At 37.4% G+C, this 22,710-nt stretch overlaps 1 protein-coding gene across 1 annotated transcript in view; it reads right to left on the minus strand.

Annotated features, from left to right (window-relative positions):
- The window catches only part of RNPEPL1 (arginyl aminopeptidase like 1), a 51,697-nt gene that overhangs the window by 12,062 nt on the left and 16,925 nt on the right, over nt 1-22,710 (minus strand). The window contains exons 3-9 of the mRNA XM_053710318.1: nt 19,670-19,821; nt 19,264-19,380; nt 18,726-18,961; nt 17,849-17,962; nt 13,201-13,313; nt 12,936-13,044; nt 11,044-11,271 (exon numbers count right to left, since the gene is read on the minus strand). Of these exons, the coding sequence (XP_053566293.1) occupies nt 11,044-11,271; nt 12,936-13,044; nt 13,201-13,313; nt 17,849-17,962; nt 18,726-18,961; nt 19,264-19,380; nt 19,670-19,821 (1,069 nt within the window). The remainder of the gene's footprint in view (nt 1-11,043; nt 11,272-12,935; nt 13,045-13,200; nt 13,314-17,848; nt 17,963-18,725; nt 18,962-19,263; nt 19,381-19,669; nt 19,822-22,710) is intronic.

Here is a 22,710-nt window from a genome sequence, read left to right on the forward strand (position 1 = left end):
CCAGGGATCCTGGACATCTCTTGCCCAAGCCTTGTTTTGTGTTAGAGGAAGTTGAAGCTGCGCCACTCTTGAAGTTTCGAAAGGGCCGAAAACTAGACTGTTTGGTCCTTAATTTGTTGGACCTATCTTGAGGAAGGGCGTGACCTTTTCCTCCAGTGATGTCAGAAATGATCTCCTTCAGTCCAGGCCCGAATAGGGTCTGTCCTTTGAAGGGAATGTTGAGAAGTTTAGACTTTGAAGTCACGTCAGCTGACCAGGATTTAAGCCATAGCGCCCTACGCGCCTGAATAGCAAAATCTGAATTTTTAGCCGTTAGCTTGGTTAAATGAACAACGGCGTCAGAAACAAATGAATTGGCTAGCTTAAGGGCCTTAAGCTTGTCAATAATATCTTCCAACGGGGTTTCAACCTGTAGAGCCTCCTCTAGAGACTCAAACCAGAAAGCAGCAGCAGCAGTGACTGGGGCAATGCATGCAAGACGCTGGAGAATAAAACCTTGTTGAATAAAAATTTTCTTAAGGTAACCCTCTAATTTTTTGTCCATTGGATCTAGAAAAGCACAACTGTCCTCGACAGGGATAGTGGTACGCTTAGCTAGAGTAGAAACTGCTCCCTCCACCTTAGGGACCGTCTGCCACAAGTCCCGTGTAGCGGCGTCTATAGGAAACATCTTTTTAAAAACAGGAGGGGGAGAGAACGGTACACCTGGTCTATCCCATTCCTTAGTAATAATTTCAGAAAACCTCTTAGGGATTGGAAAAACATCAGTGTAAGTAGGTACTGCATAGTATTTATCCAATCTACATAATTTCTCTGGGACTACAATAGCGTCACAGTCGTCCAGAGTTGCTAAGACTTCCCTGAGCAATATGCGGAGGTGTTCAAGCTTAATTTTAAATGTAGACATATCAGAATCAGGTTGAAGTGTCTTCCCTGAATCAGAAAAATCACCCACAGATTGAAGCTCCCCTGCTTCGGCTTCAGTACATTGTGAGGGTGTATCAGACATAGCCACTAAAGCGTCACAGAGCTCTGTATTTATTCTAGTCCCAGAGCTGTCTCGCTTTCCTTGTAATCCTGGCAGTTTAGATAATACCTCTGTAAGGGTATGATTCATAACTGCTGCCATGTCTTGTAAGGTATACGCAATGGGCGCGCTAGATGTACTTGGCGTCCCCTGAGCGCGAGTTATAGGTTCTGACACGTGGGGAAAATTAGACGGCATAACTTCCTCCTTGTCAATTTCTTCTGGTGATAAATTTTTTAAAGCCAGAATATGGTCTTTGTAATCTATAGTAAAATCAGGGCATTTGGTACACATTCTAAGAGGGGGTTCCACAATGGCTTCTAAACATAATGAACAATGAGTTTCCTCTATGTCAGACATGTTTAAACAGACTAGTAATGAGACCAGCAAGCTTGGAAAACACTTTAATAACTGAACAAGCAAAAAATAAAAACGGTACTGTGCCTTTAAGAGAAAAAAAACAATCACATAAACTGCAAAACAGTGAAAAAAGCAGTAAATTCTACGAATTTTTTACAGTGTGTATAATAGACTAAAATAGCATTGCACCCACTTGCAAATGGATGATTAACCCCTTAGTTTCAAAACCGGATCAAAAAAACGATATAACCGTTTTTAAACAGTCACAACCAACTGCCACAGCTCAACTGTGGCTCCTAACTTTGGAAGGCACAAAAACCCTGTAGAGGGGTCCTATATGTCAGGGGACTCCTTCAGGGAAGCTGGATGTCTCAAGCCGCAAAAACTACTGCGCAATTAGGGCGCGAAAATAGGCCCCTCCCAACATGTACTCACAGTGAGAGGGCCTTAAAAAAACTATCCCTAGGAAAAAACTAGTCAGCCATGTGGAAAAACTGGGCCCCAGAATAAAGTTTTATCACCATTTGTAATAAACGTTTATATACATCAAACAAACGTTATATCTACTAAGTAATGAGAGCAAATAACAAGAATATTACCCTTTACAGCAAGCATGATACCAGTCGTTATTAAATCACTGTAATCAGGCTTACCTTAAATAAATCAGGCACTGTCAGCATTTTCTAGCTTATCATCTCTCTAGAAAAATTAAAAACTGAACATACCTCAGAGCAGGTAATCCTGCACGCCATTCCCCCAGCTGAAGTTACCCATCTCTTCAGTTATGTGTGAGAACAGCAGTGGACCTTAGTTACAAACCGCTAAGATCATCAAAAACCTCAGGCAGACTCTTCTTCTATTTTCTGCCTGAGGCCAAAATAGTACAACTCCGGTACCATTTGAAAATAATAAACTTTTGATTGAAGATAAACTACATTAAATCACCACACATCTCTTGATACTTCCCTTGTCGAGAGATGCAAGAGAATGACTGGAGGTGGCAGTTAGGGGAGGAGCTATATAGACAGCTCTGCTGTAAGTGATCCTCTTGCAGCTTCCTGTTGGGAAGGAGAATATCCCACAAGTAATGGATGAATCCGTGGACTGGATACACCTTACAAGAGAAATTAGTATCTCCTTAAAGGAACATGAAACCAACATTATTCTTTCACGATTCAGATAGAGAATACAATTTTAAAAAAAGTTTCCAATTTACCTCTATTATCACATTTGCTTTGTTCTCTTGTTATTGTTTGTTGAAGATATATCTAGATAGGTACATGTCTGAAGCACTACATGACAGGAAATAGTGCTGCCATCTAGTGCTCTTTCTAATGTATGTTTCAAAACTGCGACCATATAGTGCTGAAGACACTTGCACACTCCCAAACATACCTTCTGCTTTTCAACAACAAACAACAAGAAAACAAAGAAAATTTGATAAAAGAAGTACATTGGAAAGTTGTTTAAAATTGTATGTTCTATCTGAATCATGAATAAATAAAAGTTAAGTAAGAGGGATACTCCAAATACGGTGTCTTAGCCGAAACACGTAAGCTTATTTTACCTGCTGTTCTTAGAGAGTTACTGCTGTAGCCTGTGGACTTCCATTGTTATTAAGTATATATAATATACATTAAGTTTTATATATCAATTCATTTTGGAATATCACTCATTGAATTAATCATTTACTCGCCTTGCATAGCGAAAGTTATACTCTCCCCAAGAATCTGCTGTGTCTGTTATTGGGAACAAGAAGTGCTTGTGGAGCGTTGCTTTCCTTTACCTGCTCTTTTCTGCCTTAGTGGATTTCCTTGATGGCATGGTGGTCAGTCGTCTGCAGATGGGGCAAGCTAAACTGAAAGGTTGAACCTGAGACGACACAAGCTGCAACAGAATGTTTAATGCACAGGCGCAATCCATTGCGGCTGCTCGTCAGGATTTACTATTCTGAGCCTTCTCTATAACGGCTGGATCTGTGGTCTGTTCTAGAGCACCCTCAATACTCAAGCAGAACAAGGTTGTTGTAAAGCTGTGGTCGGGCCAGTAGAGATTATTGCATTTATACCGAATGTTGAATGATACTTAAAGTCATCCGGCGACCCATTAAGCTCAGTACCTTCCTTTTAGCTTGACGAAGGTTAATGCTCAACTCCAAATACCCTGACAAATTCAGCAGTGGCTAGCTTGGGGGAGTTTTAAGTATTCAGAATCACTCATTTGGTTCTAACCATTGAGTATACTTGACACTTAGCATCATTTACTTACTTATTTATGAATGCATGACAAAAACAATAGTCCCATCAGAAAAAAAAAAAAAATCACTTCTTTTCCTATCTGAATCATGACAGAAAAAAAAATGGGTTTTATGTCCCTTTAATGTGTTTCAAATTACTTGTTATACCAGCAGCAGAGTTTAAAATGTATGGGAAATTATTCTTTATGGATATTTTTGTACATGAAATAGCTGTTTCTGCTAACTGAAACCACAACCTCATACAATGGGCTGATCTTGTAGGAGAGAAAACCCTCTATCTAATCTATTTAAACAATGTTGTCCTTATCTTCTTTAGTACTTTTTACTCAAAGGCCAAAACTTAAAGGGACAGTTCACCCAAACATTTTCTCCCTTTAAATTGTTCCCAAGGATTCATTTTACCTGCTGGAGTGTTTTAAATTGTTTACAAGTAGCTCCTTTATCCCTAATTTGGCATTTAAAATAGCCGATTTAGCATGTGGTATCCCAACCTACACTGAAAGTTTCTATATTGGAGTATATTCTATTGAATTAGCCTAAGTAAAACAACCAGCAGAAGAGATTACACTCTCAGTGGGGGGCATGATAGTTAAGTAATACAATGATCATTTTTCATTGTTCTCTCTAAGTATTGAGCTTTGGTTTTCTAGACAAATATAAGATAAGGAAGCAAGCCTGTGTACATAAAACATAATTTATGTAAGAACTTACCTGATAAATTAATTTCTTTCATATTGGCAAGAGTCCATGAGCTAGTGACGTATGGGATATACATTCCTACCAGGAGGGACAAAGTTTCCCAAACTTCAAAATGCTTATAAATACACCCCTCACCACACCCACAATTCAGTTTAACGAATAGCCAAGAAGTGGGGTGATAAGAAAGGAGCGAAAGCATCAACAAGGAATTGGAATAATTGTGCTTTATACAAAAAAATCATAACCACCACAAAAAGGGTGGGCCTCATGGACTCTTGCCAATATGAAAGAAATGAATTTATCAGGTAAGTTCTTACATAAATTATGTTTTCTTTCATGTAATTGGCAAGAGTCCATGAGCTAGTGACGTATGGGATAGCAAATACACAAGATGTGGAACTCCACGGAAGAGTCACTAGAGAGGGAGGGATAAAATAAAGACAGCCAATTCCGCTGAAAAAAAGAATCCACAACCCAAATCAAAAAGTTTTAATCTTATAAAGAAAAAAAAACTAAAATTATAAGCAGAAGAATCAAACTGAAACAGCTGCCTGAAGTACTTTTCTACCAAAAACTGCTTCTGAAGAAGAAAAAACATCAAAATGGTAGAATTTAGTAAAAGTATGCAAAGAAGACCAAGTTGCTGCTTTGCAAATCTGATCAACAGAAGCTTCATTCTTAAAAGCCCAGGAAGTAGAAACTGACCTAGTAGAATGAGCCGTAATCCTCTGAGGCGGGGATTTACCCGATTCCACATAAGCATGATGAATCAAAAGCTTTAACCAGGAAGCCAAAGCAATAGCAGAAGCTTTCTGACCTTTCCTAGGACCAGAAAAGATAAATAGACTAGAAGTCTTTCTGAAATCTTTAGTAGCTTCAACATAATATTTCAAAGCTCTTACCACATCCAAAGAATGCAAAGATTTTTCCAAAGAATTCTTAGGATTAGGACACAACGAAGGGACAACAATTTCTCTACTAATGTTGTTGGAATTCACAACCTTAGGTAAAAATTTAAATGAAGTCCGCAAAACCGCCTTATCCTGATGAAAAATCAGAAAAGGAGACTCACAAGAAAGAGCAGATAATTCAGAAATAATACTTTTCAAGAAAGTAGCTTAATATCCAAAAGAATGCATAGGCTCAAACGGAGGAGCCTGTAAAGCTCTCAAAACCAAATTAAGATTCCAAGGAAGAGAGATTGACTTAATGACAGGCTTGATACGAACCAAAGCCTGTACAAAACAACGAATGTCAGGAAGATTAGCAATTTTTCTGTGAGACAGAACAGAAAGAGCAGAGATTTGTCCTTTCAGGGAACTTGCAGACAAACCCTTATCCAAACCATCCTGAAGAAACTGTAAAATTCTAGGAATTCTAAAAGAATGCCAAGAGAACTTATGAGAGGAACACCATGAAATGTAAGTCTTCCAAACTCGATAATAAATCTTTCTAGACACAGATTTACGAGCCTGCAATATAGTATTGATCACTGAGTCAGAGAAACCTCTATGACTAAGCACTAATCGTTCAATCTCCATACCTTCAAATTTAATGATTTGAGATCCTGATGGAAAAATGGACCTTGAGATAGAAGGTCTGACCTTAACGGAAGTGGCCAAGGTTGGCAACTGGACATCCGAACAATATCCGCATACCAAAACCTGTGTGGCCATGCTGGAGCCACCAGCAGTACAAACGAACGTTCCATTATGATTTTGGAAATCACTCTTGGAAGAAGAACTAGAGGCAGAAAGATATAAGCAGGTTGATAATTCCAAGGAAGTGACAACGCATCCACTGCTTCCGCCTGAGGATCCCTGGACCTGGAGAGACACCTGGGAAGTTTCCTGTTTAGATGAGAAGCCATTAGATCTATTTCTGGAAGCCCCCATATCTGAACAATCTGAACAAACACATCTGGGTGAAGAGACCATTCTCCCGGATGTAAAGTCTGGCGACTGAGATAATCCGCATCCCAATTGTCTATACCTGGGATATGAACCGCAGAGATTAGACAGGAGCTGGATTCCGCCCATGTAAGTATACGAGATACTTCTTCCATAACTTGAGGACTGTGAGTCCCACCTTGATGATTGACATACGCCACGGTTGTCACATTGTCTGTCTGAAAACAAACGATTCTCTCTTCAGAAGAAGCCAGAACTGAAGAGCTCTGAAAATCGCACGGAGTTCCAAAATACTGATTGGTAATCTCGCCTCTTGAGATTTCCAAACCCCCTGCGCTGTCAGAGATCCCCAGACAGCTCCCCAACCTGAAAGACTCGCATCTGTTGAAATTACAGTCCAGGTTGGACGAAGAAAAGAGACCCCTTGAACTAAACGGTGGTGATTTAACCACCAAGTCAGAGATAGTCGAGTATTGGGATTTAAAGATATCAATTGTGATATCTTTGTATAATCCCTGCACCAAAGGTTCAGCATACAAAGCTGTTGAGGTCTCATGTGAAAACGAGCAAAGGGGATCGCGTCCGATGCTGCAGTCATGAGACCTTAAACTTCCATGCACATAGCTACTGAAGGGAATTATTGAGACTGAAGGTTCTGACAAGCTGAAACCAATTTCAGACGTCTCTTGTCTGTTAGAGACAAAGTCATGGATACTGAATCTATTTGGAATCCTAAAAAGGTTACCCTTGTCTGAGGAATCAAGGAACTTTTTGGTAAATTGATCCTCCAACCATGTTCTTGAAGAAACAACACAAGTTGATTCGTGTGAGATTCTGCAGAAGGTAAAGATTGAGCAAGTACCAAGATATCGTCCAAATAAGGAATTACCGCAATACCCCGCTCTCTGATTACAGAGAGAAGGGCACAGAGAACCTTTGAGAAGATCCTTGGAGCTGTTGCTAGGCCAAAAGGAAGAGCAACAAATTGGTAATGCTTGTCTAGAAAAGAGAATCTCAGGAACTGATAGTGATCTGGATGAATCGGAATATGAAGATAAGCATCCTGTAAGTCTATTGTGAACATATAATGCCCTTGCTGAACAAAAGGCAGAATAGTCCTTATAGTCACCATTTTGAATGTTGGTATTCTTACATAACGATTCAAACTTTTTAGATCCAGAACTGGTCTGAAAGATTTCTCTTTCTTTGGTACAATGAACAGATTTGAATAAAACCCCAGACCCCGTTCCCGATATGGAACTGGCACAATTACCCCAGATGACTCCAGGTCTGAAACACATTTCAGGAAAGCCTGAGCCTTTATTGGGTTCACTGGAATGCGTGAGAGAAAGAACCTTCTCACAGGCGGTCTTATCTTGAAACCTATTCTGTACCATTGAGAAACAATGTTCTGAATCCAATGATTTTGGACTGAATTGATCCAAACATTATTGAAAAATCGTAGCCTGCCCCCTACCAGCTGGAATGAGGGCCGCACCTTCATGCGGACTTGGGGACTGGTTTTGATTTTCTAAAAGGCTTGGATTTATTCCAGCATGGAGAAGGCTTCCAATTGGAAGCCGTTCCTTTAGGGGAAGGGTCAGGCTTCTGTTCCTTATTCTGACGAAAGGAACGAAAACGGTTAGCAGCCCTAAATTTACCCTTATATTTTTTATCCTGAGGCAAAAAAGCTCCCTTCCCCCCAGTGACAGTTGAAATTATAGAATCCAACTGAGAACCAAATAATTTATTACCTTGGAAAGAGATAGCAACGTTGACTTAGAAGTCATATCTGCATTCCAAGATTTAAGCCATAAAGCTCTTCTAGTTAAAATAGCTAAAGACATATACCTGACATCAATTCTAATGATATCAAAAATGGCATCACAAATGAAATTATTAGCATGTTGAAGAAGCTTAACAATGCTATACACATTATGATCTGGTACTTGTTGCGCTAAAGCTTCCAACCAAAAAGTTGAAGCCGCAGAACATCAGCCAAAGAAATAGCAGGCCTGAGAAGATGACCTGAACATAAATAAGCCTTCCTTAGATAAGATTCAAGCTTCCTATCTAAAGGATCTTTAAAAGAAGTACTATCTGCCGTAGGAATAGTAGTAAGTTTAGCAAGAGTAGATATAGCCCCATCAACTTTGGGGATTTTTTCCCAAAACTCCAATCTATCAGTCGGCAAAGGGTACAGTCTCTTAAACCTTAAAGAAGGAGTAAATGAAGTACCCAAACTATTCCATTCCCTAGAAATTACATCTGAAATAGCATCAGGAACTGGAAAAACCTCTGGAATAACTATATGAGGTTTAAAAACCGAATTTAAATGTTTACTGGTTTTAATATCAAGAGGACTAGACTCCTCCATATCTAATGCAATCAACACCTCTTTTAATAAAGAACGAATAAACTCCATTTTAAATAAATATGAAGATTTGTCAGTGTCAATATCTGAGGCAGAATCTTCTGAACCAGATAGATCCTCATCAGAGATAGATAATCCGAATGCTGGCGGTCATTTAAAAATTCATCGAATTTATGAGAAGTTTTAAAAGACCTTTTACGTTTATTAGAAGGTGGTATAACAGACAGGGCCTTCTGAATAGAATTAGAAACAAATTCTCTTACATTAACAGGAATATCCTGAACATTAGATGTTGAAGGAACAACAACAGGTAATGGATTACTACTAATGGAAATATTGTCTGCTTTTGAAAGTTTATCATGACAGCTAACACAAACTACAGCCGGAGGAACAGTTACCACAAGTTTACAACAAATGCACTTAGCTTTGGTAGAACCGACATCAGGCAGCAGCATTCCAGAAGTAGATTCTGATACAGGGTCAGACTGAGACATCTTGCAATATGTAATAGAAAAAACAACATAAAAAGCAAAATTATCAAATTCCTTAAATGACAGTTTCAGGAATGGGAAAAAACGCAAACATAATAAGCCTCTGGAAACCAGAAGCAAAAAGAAACAGACTTAAATAATGTCAAAAAAACTGGCGCCAAGTATGACGCCCACATTGACAAATTTTTTGGCGCCAAAAACGTCTGCAACAAAAACAAGCGTCATAGATGACGCAAGAACGTGAAAAACTCGACGCCAACTATGATGCCGGAAATGACGACATTAACGTCAACAAACGTAATTCTCGCGCCAAAAAAGTCTCGCGAGCCTAACAGCCCGCAATTTAGAAAGAAAAATCAATTTGACAAATTTTCAAGTAAGAAATTTTTTTTATTCATATGCATTTCCCAAAAATGAAACTGACAGTCTGTAAGAAGGAAATATACCGATTAACCAGAATCATGGCAAATATAAGTATAAAACATATATTTAGAACTTTACATATAAAGTGCCAAACCATAGCTGAGTGTCATAAATAAAATAAGACATACTTACCAAAAGACACTCATCTACATATAGTAGATAGACAAACCAGTACTCAAACGAGAATCAGCAGAGGTAATGGTATATAAGAGTATATCGTCAATCTGAAAAGGGAGGTAGGAGAAGAATCTCTACGACCGATAACAGAGAACCTATGAAATAGGTCCCCGATAGGATAACCATAGCATTCAATAGGTAATACTCCCTTCACATCCCTCTGTCATTCACTGCACTCTGAGAGGAAAACCGGGCTTCAGCATGCTGCGAAGAGCATATCAACATAGAAATCTAGCACAAACTTACTTCACCACCTCCATAGGAGGCAAAGTTTGTAAAACTGAATTGTGGGTGTGGTGGGAGGTGTATTTATAGGCATTTTGAGGTTTGGGAAACTTTGCCCCTCCTGGTAGGAATGTATATCCCATACATCACTAGCTCATGGACTTTTGCCAATTACATGAAAGAAAAGTGATAACATAATGAGATCTGATATTACCTGAAGCTTAATCCATTGTAATAGGCTGTGGTTTAAAAGCACAAAACCAGCTACTTCATATACACAAACCGAAAAATGCAATTTCTCATAAATTTTATACTCTGCAGCTGGTATAACAAGTCATTAAAAATACATTCATATAAAAACTATTTTACAGTGTACAGTCCCTTTAAAAAGAATAGAAAAGAACATTTATTACCTCTCTGTCGCAGTTCCCCCATTCAGAGCATTATTGTATCTAACTCCTCTAGTTTATGTGATTTGTTTTCTAAACATAACAAGTTCAGAAATGTTTGGTATATGTGGGGATACAATAAGAGAATCAGCTATTTCAAATTAGAGAATATAGGTGAAGGAACTATTTGGAAACAATTGAATACACTCCTGTAGGTTAAATGTATATTTGCAAACACATTAAAAAGGGAGGAAATATTAGAGTACATTGTCCCTTTAAAGCTTATTACTAGTTATACCTCAAACTGTACCTGAAGTAATGCACTCCTTCCTCAGTTCCAAAGAGCATCACTTTAAACCGTCCAAATTACACAGAAATATAAATCCTTTGTAAATTTAACAAGTTAACTATATCCTGGGTTGATTTTTTACCCCATGGAACAAACCTGGGTGTTGATTGTGGAATGTGTTCAGTTAACTATATTTCTACAAAAAGAATAAGCAGGCTAAATAGGATGCCTCTCATCCCACACACAGAGGCATGCTATTTATGCAATATAGCTCACTCCAGTGAATTAGGAGTAGCATTAAACAGGCAGTTTTCTTATTCACACTTGGCTTGCACATTTTTCTTAAGGGTTTAAAAATATATTTTTAAGGAAGAAAAAAAAAAAAAACTGTGAAAAGTGGGATCTAATAAATGTACAATTACCAGGACGCAGTGGGGACTTATCTAGCAGCCGGTCCAGGAAAAGTACAGTCTGAAAGGTCTGCCAGTTCGTGATATCAGCAAAAGAAACAGCGACTTCAACATCCAATGGTTCAGACATCCAGAGATCACTTAACGCCTCCACTGGAGCAGTAAATACAGAACCATGAAACAGGTCTGGCTGTGCCATTGGAGGACCCGGGGCATTCAACCAGCGGTCAAATTCTAGGTCTGTGATAAGAATAGTTGTAAAGTTAAGACATAATATAGAATAAAAATAAACAAAAACAATATAAATAGGTAATACCATTAATAACTAACTGCAAAATAAAGGATAAATTTAACCTCTTCGCTATAGGGATTTCAGAGAAGAACTTGCCAAAAATATCAGATCATTTTTAGCATTTTTGCTATTAATCAACAAAAATTCAAGGCTCTATTTTTGTGATTTTTTAATTTACCTGTCAAAACTACATGTGTACACAACCTAAGTTATTGATCTAGGCTCATTTTGGTATATTTCATGCCACCATTTCACCGCCAAATGTGATCATATAAAACAAAGTGTTACATTTTTAACAAACTTTGGGTTTCTCACTGAAATTATTTACATACCGCTTGTGCAATCGTAACACAAATACACAAATGGTTGTAAAAACATCTCTGGGATCCCCTTTGTTCAGAAATAGCAAACGCGTGGCATTGCCATTGGTTTTTGGTATTTAGGCCGCTAATTGCAGCTGCGCACCACACATAAAATTCCCGGCAGTGAAGAGGTTAATTAGCATGTAAGGTTATTATAATTTTTATGCAGTGTAGAGATTACCCTCCCACATCGCACTCCCTGATCCCTTATAAACAGCTCTCTTCCCTCCCCCAGTGGTCACCACCATCTTAGGTACTGGCAGTCTTTCAATAAGTATTTTTTTATATAATATTTTTTTTTTTTGTATTGTAGCGATCCCTCTTCAACCCTTCCACCTCCTTGATACCATCCAAACAGCTCTCTAACCCTACCCCCTCTCACTATTAGGTACTGGCAGCCATCTGCCAGTACCCAGTTTATAGAAATTCTCTCTTTTTTATAATATGTATTTATTAATATAAAAATAAAAGTGACAGAGTCTGTTTTTGCTCGCCATATAAAAGGCTCCTGGCTGCAGTCTCCACTGTCAAAGTTGAAAGCAGGGACCACAGTATGAGCCAGAGTGTTTGACGTAGATACTACATCAACACGGTACACTGGGCAAAGTACTCTGTGACCTAGTAGCTACATCCAAATGGCTTAAGGGGTTAAACATTATTATAAAAAACATCTCATTAAATGACAAAATACAAAACTTTCATGTGGTTTGCAAGCAAAGACACAAGCATATGTATAGTTTTGAACCAAATATACAAACTTTTGACATGCAAAAATCAAACAACATACATCCATATTTATGATATCACTTAACACAGCCAAACAAATGGTGCATTGTCGTCACCCCTCCCATATAATGCAGAGATATGGATCTCATAACTTAATTGATATTATCATACATTTCTACTTCCAGGCTTTTTTAGCATTCATATTAATTTTCCTTACACTACTCATATAGTACTCATTTTTCAGAAGGTAGAAAGGGACCTAACGAAGGAAGCTTGCAAATGTATTGCCTTTTAGTAAGCAAAAGATATCTCCCCATCTTATTTATTTGTGGTTTCTTCTACAACACAGAAAAATGACTTCGATATATAGTTGTATGAGACTTTTAGATGCATGACTTTCGCCTCAATAAGAAAACTACAAACATTGGTTATGTTATCCGTCATTGCTTTCAGAATACATCACATGCACATTATAGCAATCAATTCTTCACAATGTGATCTTTTATATCTTCCTTTGAACTCACCTTCCCTGGCTTCATGGTTTTCTCCACGCAACTTTGGGAAAAAACAGAGGTAAGATTCCAGAAGATCCTGAGCTACAACACTGCGGAACTTGAACTTCTCAATGTAATCCTGTAATGGCAGAGGAGAATGAGTTTGGGTTTGTAAGTAAGTGGAATACATTGTGCGTAACAGACCAATGAATTTGGAGGAAGATGATAAAAACAATTTTAAGAGTAGGAGCAAGGAAAAGAAAAGGGCAATGACCTACAGATCTGTCCAACATACCCTGAGGAAAGCATCAAAGTTGTCCAAGTCCCCACAAAGCTGAGACAGATAGTGCACAAAACAGAAGCCCTTCTCATATGTGAACAGGTTCATAAGGTTACTGGGGTTCACACCTAGAAGACGATTTTGGAAAATTAGCAACATGCTTCTAATAGGCTACATAGAATTGCTAAGTGTTTATAACTCGAGCTAAAGTATGGCAACCCACTGTCTCCTTGGAAGCAAGAAGCTCTGGTCACCTCACTGATAGAAAAATTTAACTTTCAGCAAGGTTGCAGGTGTTAAAGGGATATGAAACACAAACATTTTCTTTTGTGATTCAGACAGAACACACTATTCCAAAAGTTTCCAATTTTCTTTTAGTATCAAATTTGCTTTGTTGTGATGGTATTCTTGTGAAGAGATAACTAGGTAGGTATCTGGCACACTACATGGCAGAAAAAAGTGCTGACATTTAGTGTTCTTGCAAATAGATAACATTCTTGGAAAACTGTTGCCATATAGTGCGCCAGACACGTACATGCTCATGAGCTTTTCAACACAAAATAGTAAGAAAACAAAGGAAACTTGCATGTTCTGTCTTAATAAAAGAAAAAGTGTGGGTTTCACGTCCCTTTAACGAGGAGTTTCTATCAGTTTTATGAATGGATAAAACAAAACAATTAAGTATTTGGATTTGATTTTATGACATCCAATGTGTTATACAATGACTATGTGTAATATATTATTATCAGTTATTTGTACAGCACCAACAGATTCTGCGTAAACATACGTATAATATGCATTTATATAATATTTTATACATAACAGCTCGTAGGCTTAAAGGGTAAGGGGCTTCAAAGGGATGACAAAAGGAGGAGAGTAACCATGGTAACATATGTATTCCTGAACAGTAGGGTCCTTAAAGGGACACTATACCCAAACATTTTCTTTCATGATTAAGGTAGAGAATATAATTTTAAACAACATTCCAATTTACTTCTATTACCTAATTTGCTTCATTCTTTAGATATACTTTAATGAAGAAATAGCGATGCACACGATGAACCAATCAGAGGAGGCATTTATGTGCAGCTACCAATCAGCAACTACTAAGCATATTTAGATATGCTTTTCAGCAAAGAATATCAAGAGAATGAAGCAAAATAGATAATAGAAGTAAATTAGAAAGTTGTTTATAATTGTATGCTCTGGCTAAATCATGAAAGAAAAAAATTGGGTTTCATGTCCCTATATAGTCATCCAGCAGAAAAAACACCCTGTGACGTGTAGTTATACCATATGAATTGGGGGGGGGGGTAGTTTAAAAATATTAAAAGGAACTGAAATGGTTCTCAGATTGTGAAATGTCTAAAAATAAATATATGTAATATAGTATGCATGAAGATATATTACCTGTTTTACATTCAAATTTACATGGGAAAGAAAAACAATACAAACACAGGCAGAGAAATAAACATCACAGCGTACAAGGCATCTTAACTTAACAAATCCCAGATTCACCCACAAACACAGCACATACAACAGAACAGCACATTTGGTCCCTTCTATAATATGCAATAAAAATTAATGAAGAAATTATACCAAATGTCCGAGCAAACCAAAAATACATTTGCTGACTTAATTGGAGAGAATCCTCAGAAGAAAATTTGGACTATTCAAATTATTTTAGAGATCTTTAAAAAGGGACAGTATACACCAATTTTCATGTAACTGCATGTAATAGACACTACTATAAAGAAGAATATGCACAGATAAGGAACTAAAAATGTCCCTTTAAATAAATACAATTTGCTCTTGAAAACCATTTACAATCTATAAAGGATCTTCAGCAAATGTACTTTTTGGTTTTCCTAAACAAATGTGGGATAATTTCTTCATTAGTATTTATTTTATATCACAAATTCTGCAGATTAAAAGGGACACTCAAGTCAAAATTAAACTGACATGATTCAGATAGAGCATACAATTTTAAACAACTTTCCAATTTACTTTCACTAACAAAATGTGCAGTCTTTTTATATTTACATTTTTTTACTCACCAGCTTTTACTAAGCGTGCGCAAGAATTCATAGAATATACGTATATGCATTTGTGATTGGCTGATGGCTGTCACATAATACGGGAGGAGTGGAGGAAATAGACATAACTTTGAAATTTGTCAGAAAACAATCTACTACTCATTCTAAATTCAGACTAAGGTCTATTGCATTATCTTTTCGTCATGTTTTTATTTTTTATGTAAATGTACTGCATTTACTGGCCCTTTAAATATTTCATTCTTTAAATCCCTCTTCCCCCTTCTTGTACTCTGTTGGTACTTGTATAATACATTTATAAACGGTATTAGCTCCAGAACCTTGGGATACCCTTGTTTTTCATTGGAACAATAGATTTATAAGGATTATAGTTATGACATTCTATCCTAAGAAGTCTGTCAAAAAGCATTGCAATTAAAAGACATATGTGTAGTGTTGCAATAAATTAACATACAAAGTGATTGTTAAAGCTTGTTTTTCCAACAATCAAAATCTCCCAACCACTTGCCTAATTTGGAGGCTCAATCCAGACCTTTTACTATGGTAGACAAGGCTAGCTAAACAGGTCAGAAGTGATGCAGTTGTGTCCAGCCATGCATATGTACAGCTTCTGCAACCTTCAAACTGTAGTAATGTCTTACTGACTTTATACTGTACAGTAATTGCATTATTTTAATAACATTATGGGAATAAGTTTTTATGCCAATGAGTGATGCTGGCCTAATACTGTTTGTTGGACGGTTTGAACGCATGCGCACATTTCAAAGAGCTATTCTAATTCTGATCCAAGCTAGTAGTGATTTGGCACAATCATTCACATCATTTAAAATTATACTCAAAAAAGGAACAGTGAAAGTTTTTTTTTTTTTTTATTATCACCCTTGTGTGCACATCCTCCATCTTTAATAAAGTGCAAACTAACGTGCAAAATGCACCAGAGGATATTATATTATGTGAGATCTAGATGTCCCATTATGGTTTTTATGTTGTACTGAGAACATGTTTCTTGGGAAATTAAAAACACAGACTACATACAGCATGCGATTAAAGTAAAAGATGAAAGTGAAACATTTTAAAATGTTTCCCAATAGCTTTACGAGACACAGTTGTGAGCTTTCACTGGCATATTATACTGCCAATGAGCACAGTATGCAGGTTTTCTTGGTTCTGCTAATAATTATCCATGTAATATAGATTGATTTCAAGCAACCCAGAAAAAAACAAAAATTGTGCCCTAGTACTTCCCTTCCTAACTAGAAGCAACATTTCCTTGTGACAGAGTTCTACAATATGCTTGTACCTGCAAAAATGCTTCTATTGAAAGGTATCACAGGGAGAATGACAAGCTTACAGCAAAATTGGCTCTTTGTATATGAAATCCACTGTTCTGCATCTCAAACACCACTATCATGTTGCTCATACAGATACATCTGCCATATAGATTGTTAACACTTCATATAAAGAGTCAATGTCAGTGAAAGTCAATATATTCCTAAACTTAATAAATTGCCTTAAATGAAATATGCAAGTCAGAGGCATATTTATGCCTACAGTTCTAGAGTTTGGTGGTAGCTCTAAGAGATGTTGCTTATATTTTAATTGTTTTGTTTGTTAAAATGTCAAACTCATAGCATATATACACAATTAAGCACCACATTGTGAAGCAAACATTTTACAATAAATGAATAGCCCATTTGTAAAGGCTTTGCTGATGAAGAGCTATTCAGGTATACTTAAAAACTTGCTGGAATCCATGTTCCTGGTCTCATATGCTGTAGCCAATTAGGGACAGCTTGTGTTCTGAGCTAACCAACCACTGTAGAATGTAGCTGGCCTGCGTATGACTGAGGCACTCCCATTCTAACCTGTCTGAGAAGATAGTAGTACACATTTTCATACAGACCATTTTGGCAGACAAACCATGCAACAATATGCTAGTTATGTGCAGTTTTATTTTTATATATAAATATATAGATAAAATCAAGATCTGATATCTAAAATTCCAGTAGTAGAATTTAAGGAGTCATGCTTCACTGGGTTTAAAGTGAAGGTCCATTTTGATGAATTAGTGCCAGGTTTTTAATAAACCTATTTAAAACAAAGGCACTTTAATTAATCAAAATTGACATTTCACTGTTATCTTCAAAAACTTACCTTTTAATCCTGAATGCCGCTCCAGCACTTCCTCCACCCGTCGCAAGCCGTCTTCGCAGGTTCAAAATGACGAATCCGGCTTCCTCCAATCACAGAGTTGCATCAGGCCATGATTCCCCCGGGGGGGGAAGCTGTGATTGGAGGAAGCCTGATTAGTCATTTCTGATGTCTGCAGAGGCTTCCGATGGCATCGCTGGAGCGGCATTCAGGATTAAAAAGGTACGTTTTTGAAGAAAAAAGTGAAATGTCAATTTTGATGAATTAAAGTACCCTTGTTTTTAATAAGATTATTAAAAACAAGGGCACTAATTCATCAAAATGTCCCTTAAATTTAACAAGCTCTGAAAATAGGCAGTACATATAGGACAGTGTGCACAATTAAACCCTACCCATTTTCCTCATACATAAAAGCTTTGGATAATCATGTGCCCACCCTCCAGGGGTCAGTCTAGTACCTGGCTCCAGTTTAGCTTGCAGTTTGCTAAAAGGAGTATCCTGGCCCAGGAGCCTGATCTGTCGGTGCAAAGCTTCAAGTCGGAAAGTAGTCTCCAGGCAAGTAAAAGCAGCACCTAAGAGTGAAAAAAGAAGTATAAGCGATTTTAGTAATAAAAATATGGGTTATAAACCTTGTTATTCTTTATCCTTCAACTAATCAGCTTTTGGTCTGTGGCAATACATCTATATTAGGACGATTACAAGATTTAGAAAATTGGCTCCTTTATTTGACTATTGACGTTATATCATGCACTGAGTACTCTATGCAATCTTTTACAAGCCATGACTTTATGTTCAGAAATAATCCAAAATGTATCTGTTGTATATATTGCAATATTTTATGTATCATGTATCTTTTTTTCTATTTTAGTTGTTTAAAGGGCCACTGTAAGTAAATATTTTCTATGCCTGTTACTAACTAACTACCCCAAATACGCTTTTTATCAATAGCATTTCATTAACATATCTCTACCGTATATCAGAAATCTTGTCTGCAAATTTAATTGTTTTCCAAACCCACTCCGTGGGTATCCTCTTCTCTGTACCAATCCATTTAGAATACCTAGGTTTCAAAATGGCGCTTTAAACACAAAGTTATTGGTTTAAGTATTTTGAACATGCAGTGCTGAAAATAGTGGGCAGGATAACGTGACATCATCGGCGAATAAAAGATATAACTTTTAGAACGTTATGAAACTTCGTTTTGGAGAAAATATAGGTCAGTAGGTTTTAATTAATGTTTATTAACTTTAATATGTTAGTTGTTTAGCTTAAAAATTATAACAGAAAGTAATCCTTTAATGGCTTATTTAAAAACACAAGCACTTTCCTTCTCACCATATACTTGGGTGGTGATGCGGCGCTGTGCATAGGTTGCCAAGCCTTCACTCAGCCACATTTCCTCCCAACTGGCATTTGTTACAGCATTCCCAAACCAGCCATGTGCAATTTCATGTATTACGTCTATAAGCAAAAAGTCCTCGCTATCCAGTATGGAACAGATGACAAACGTCAGGCATGGATTCTCCATGGCAACAATTGGGAAAGATGGAGGCAAGAAGACAATGTCGTATCTGAAAGGGAAGGGAACAAGGGAAAAGAAGGCCAGTGGGGATGAGACAGGCACACGAAGAACACATAACATCAAAATACAAGCAGCACACTAAATTAGTAAGGTGAGACATCAGAAAAAAGGTTCAAAGCACCAGTCAAGCTGTGAGAAATACATAATTTGAAAATGGGGACTTTCTATGACAGACTTTTTTTTGGTGGAGGATAAATTAAAGACCAGTAAAAGATTTAAATGTTGCAAAGGGTGGACAGATCTTTGGAAACCAACTACTTCACACCCACTGAAGGAATTGTTTCTCCTCACCTTCCCCATATATATGGCCCATACAGGCTCTCAGCAGCCTGCAACCATTGCTCCACCCGGCCAGCCAATTTTCCTACAGCCAGTGGCAGCACACATGGCTCAGCCCATACCCGACTCCTGCAAGATATGGAAACAAATTAGAATGATATCCTTTGAAAAGGAAATCTGTTAAAACAGCAGTTGGTGAAATGAACACCCAAACAATGACAATGAAAAAGGGCTGGGGGCCAAGTACCCCCAAAAGATCCATTAATCAGAGATTTTGTAGTTTAATGCAATAAGGACATTATGCAAAGCCTCTCTCAATACCACCAAATTCTTCATGCACTTGTATCTACATTCTTACCTACAAAATCTAACAAATAAAAGGTTGAGTACAGTGTATCTAACCTGTAAATAATCTCACCTTGGTCCAATTTCAGCTGGAAGTAGATGACCTGCAGTTAAAGCTACTAAATAAGCTGGTACAGGATGCTCCATGTAGAAGTGATGAATGCCAACATCTTCCATGAAACAGCTGTGTGTGCAGCTCATCAGAACCCGGATCCCAGCAGGAGCCTGGTATAAATTTAGAAAAAGGTTATTTGACTTACATATTATACCTTATATACATTATACATACACAATATACCTTGACAAAGAGATCAATAGCAGCTGTACATAAATCTTTCATAACTATTAAGAGATGTGCATTCTGATCTTTTTGTAGCCGGATTGATTCTAGAGAAAGATCCCCACACTAAGATCTGTGCAAATCCAGATCTTTGTGTAGCGATTTCTTTCATAAAGGTGGTGAGAGCTCACAAATTATTATGCCTGGGATTTACTTCCCTGCCACTAGGAGGCGGCAAAATTTCCCCAAACTGTCAAGAGCACTTCATCCCTCCCACTTAACCCTTATTTCAGTTTAATTGTTGCCTCTCAGAAGGTTGAAGAATTGAGGTGCTCTTCATATTTCATTTGAGAGGGGCTCTAAGACTAAGCTGAGGTCTGAATATTCACCTCAGAGAGCTACTACTGAGAGACAGGGGGAGCCTGGAGTATGGGGTAGTGACACAATTACTCTCAGTGAGGGAGTTAGTCCCAGGTCGTCCACAGGTGTAGCAGAGACAGGTCCCTAGCCTCCTCCTGTTGGTTCGGTGGTATACTCCTCACTTAAATCATCTGCTTTAATGTACTCTAGCACTGGATGGGTTATCTACTGGAAACAGTAATTACTAAGGTTGGTAAGCTCAGTGGAGTGGGTGCCTGTCAGGTAAGACTGCTCCAACATTTGCACTCACATAGCCTACAGGCAATTAGCAGGTACATTTGTAATGTCACATCATAGCTAGGGGACATTTTATGTTACAGACATTGCCACTTCTCATTAAAAACTTTAGTTTTTATGCTGTCTAGGTGTTTTATGGGTATATAGGGTCCTTTTTCTGTGAGTTTAAAAATACTAAAGTTTTTATCTGGGACTCATCTTAATGCAACCTTATACCCTCTATTAGATACAAAAAGGGTTTTAACTGTTTGGCAATGTGAGGGGAAATTTCTGTGTATTTTATGCACTGAATTAGCAGATATTAGCAAATGTCTTTTTTTCTGAAGGGTAAGATCATTTTATTAAAAAGGGACATAAACCCATTTTTTTCTTTAAAGGGACAGTCTACTCCAGATTTTTTACGATTTAAAAAGATAGATAATCCATTTATTACCCATTCCCCAGTTTTGCATTAGCAACACGGTTATATTAAGAAGGTAATCACAGAGGTAAAAAGTATCTAAACTTCTGCAGACCACCCCTTATCTCAGTTCTTTTGAAAGACTTGCATTTTAGCAAATCAGTGCTGACTAAAATAATTTCCCTGAAGTTAATACGTTATCTATTTGGAACGCATTTACTAGCAGTGTCTAACTGCGAAAAACTGTTAAAATGTACTAAAATAAGAGGCAGTTCACAGGCTTATAAATCAGCATATGAACCTACCTAGGTTTATCTTACAACAAAAGATAAAAAGAGAGCAAATTTGACGATAAAAGTAAATTAGGACGTTTTTTAAAATTGCATGCTCTATCCAAATCAAAGTTTAATTTTTACAAGATGAAAAAAAGTTGTTCATTTATTATGCTGGGTTACATTTTTATGCAGTGCATTATTATTATTATTTACTATTATTACACAAGGAGTTTTCCCTTTATTACTTTATTATTATTGATTTATTTATTGTAAAAATAGTTTCCCGCTGCTTTATATCATGCTGCTGCCAAGTTCAGATCGATACGTCTGACATTCTTGTTGCAGACAGTTCTGATAAGCGTAACTGTATTTCATCTAAAAGAACCTCTTCTCCCCCCCCCCATCTGCCTGTCTGCCATCCCCCTAGCTCAGACTTTGTTTAACCCCTTCCACTACTTATTTGTTACATAGGAAAAAATCATACATGCGACCGCGTGGTTTCAATGATGGGATCGGGTCGGGGGGGGAGTACCTATGATGCTAGGCACACCCTCCAGCCCGCTATCCTAGTTAGGAAGCCGTTAGGACGTTCCATGCCCTCCTAACGTTGCTAAAGCCCAGCGCGGTTAGGACAGCATGGACCGTCCTAACGGTGGGAAGGGGTTAAAAGTCCCTGTTTGCTTATTATGCTATGTCATAAAATATGTGGTATTTTTTTGTCTTTATTCTGCTTCAATACAGGGAACATACTGGAACTGTCCGCATATCTTTATAATGTACATGCTTTTAAAGGAAGATACACTATTCACTTATTTAAGTGTATATTTTGCAATTTTATGCCTGTTTGCTACTCCAGGTAAATATTAAAAATTCTTTGTATGGAACACCTTATGCATTTCATCCAGTATAATGCTATTGTTGCCTCTCTCTGTTTGTACAGTTAAAGAGAGAGTAAAGTCAAAATTAAACTTTTATGATTCAGACAGAGCATGCAATTTAAAACAACTTTCCAATTTACTTCTGTTATCAAAGTTTGCTTTGTTCTCTTGGTATCTTTTATTGAAAAGTAAAACTAGGTAGGCTCATAAGAGCTCAGGAGTGTGCACGTGTCTATAGTAGTCTATGGCCGCAGTGTTTTACAACATTTGTAGATTTTTTATACAATGTTGCAAAACCCTGATGCCATAGAGTACTAAAGACACGTGCACACTCCTGAGCTCTTATGAGTCTACCTATAGAAAAAGGAGATAAAGCGCAAAAGCGAATCAAGTGTAGTTTATTAACAAACAGCCAATATGCTTGGGGTTGTTACACATTTCATAGACTGATACTTTGAATAAGTGCAGTCTGAAGGTTTGAGCAAATTATAGCGCAAAAAATTATTTTGGTTATGAGTCTACCTAGTTTTTCTCTTCAATAAAAAACACCAAGAGAATGAAGCAAATTTTATAAAAGAAGTACATTGGAAAGTTGTTTAATATTGCATGCTCTATCTGAATCAT

Source organism: Bombina bombina, chromosome 4, assembly GCF_027579735.1.
Source record: "Bombina bombina isolate aBomBom1 chromosome 4, aBomBom1.pri, whole genome shotgun sequence".
Taxonomy (NCBI): domain Eukaryota; kingdom Metazoa; phylum Chordata; class Amphibia; order Anura; family Bombinatoridae; genus Bombina; species Bombina bombina.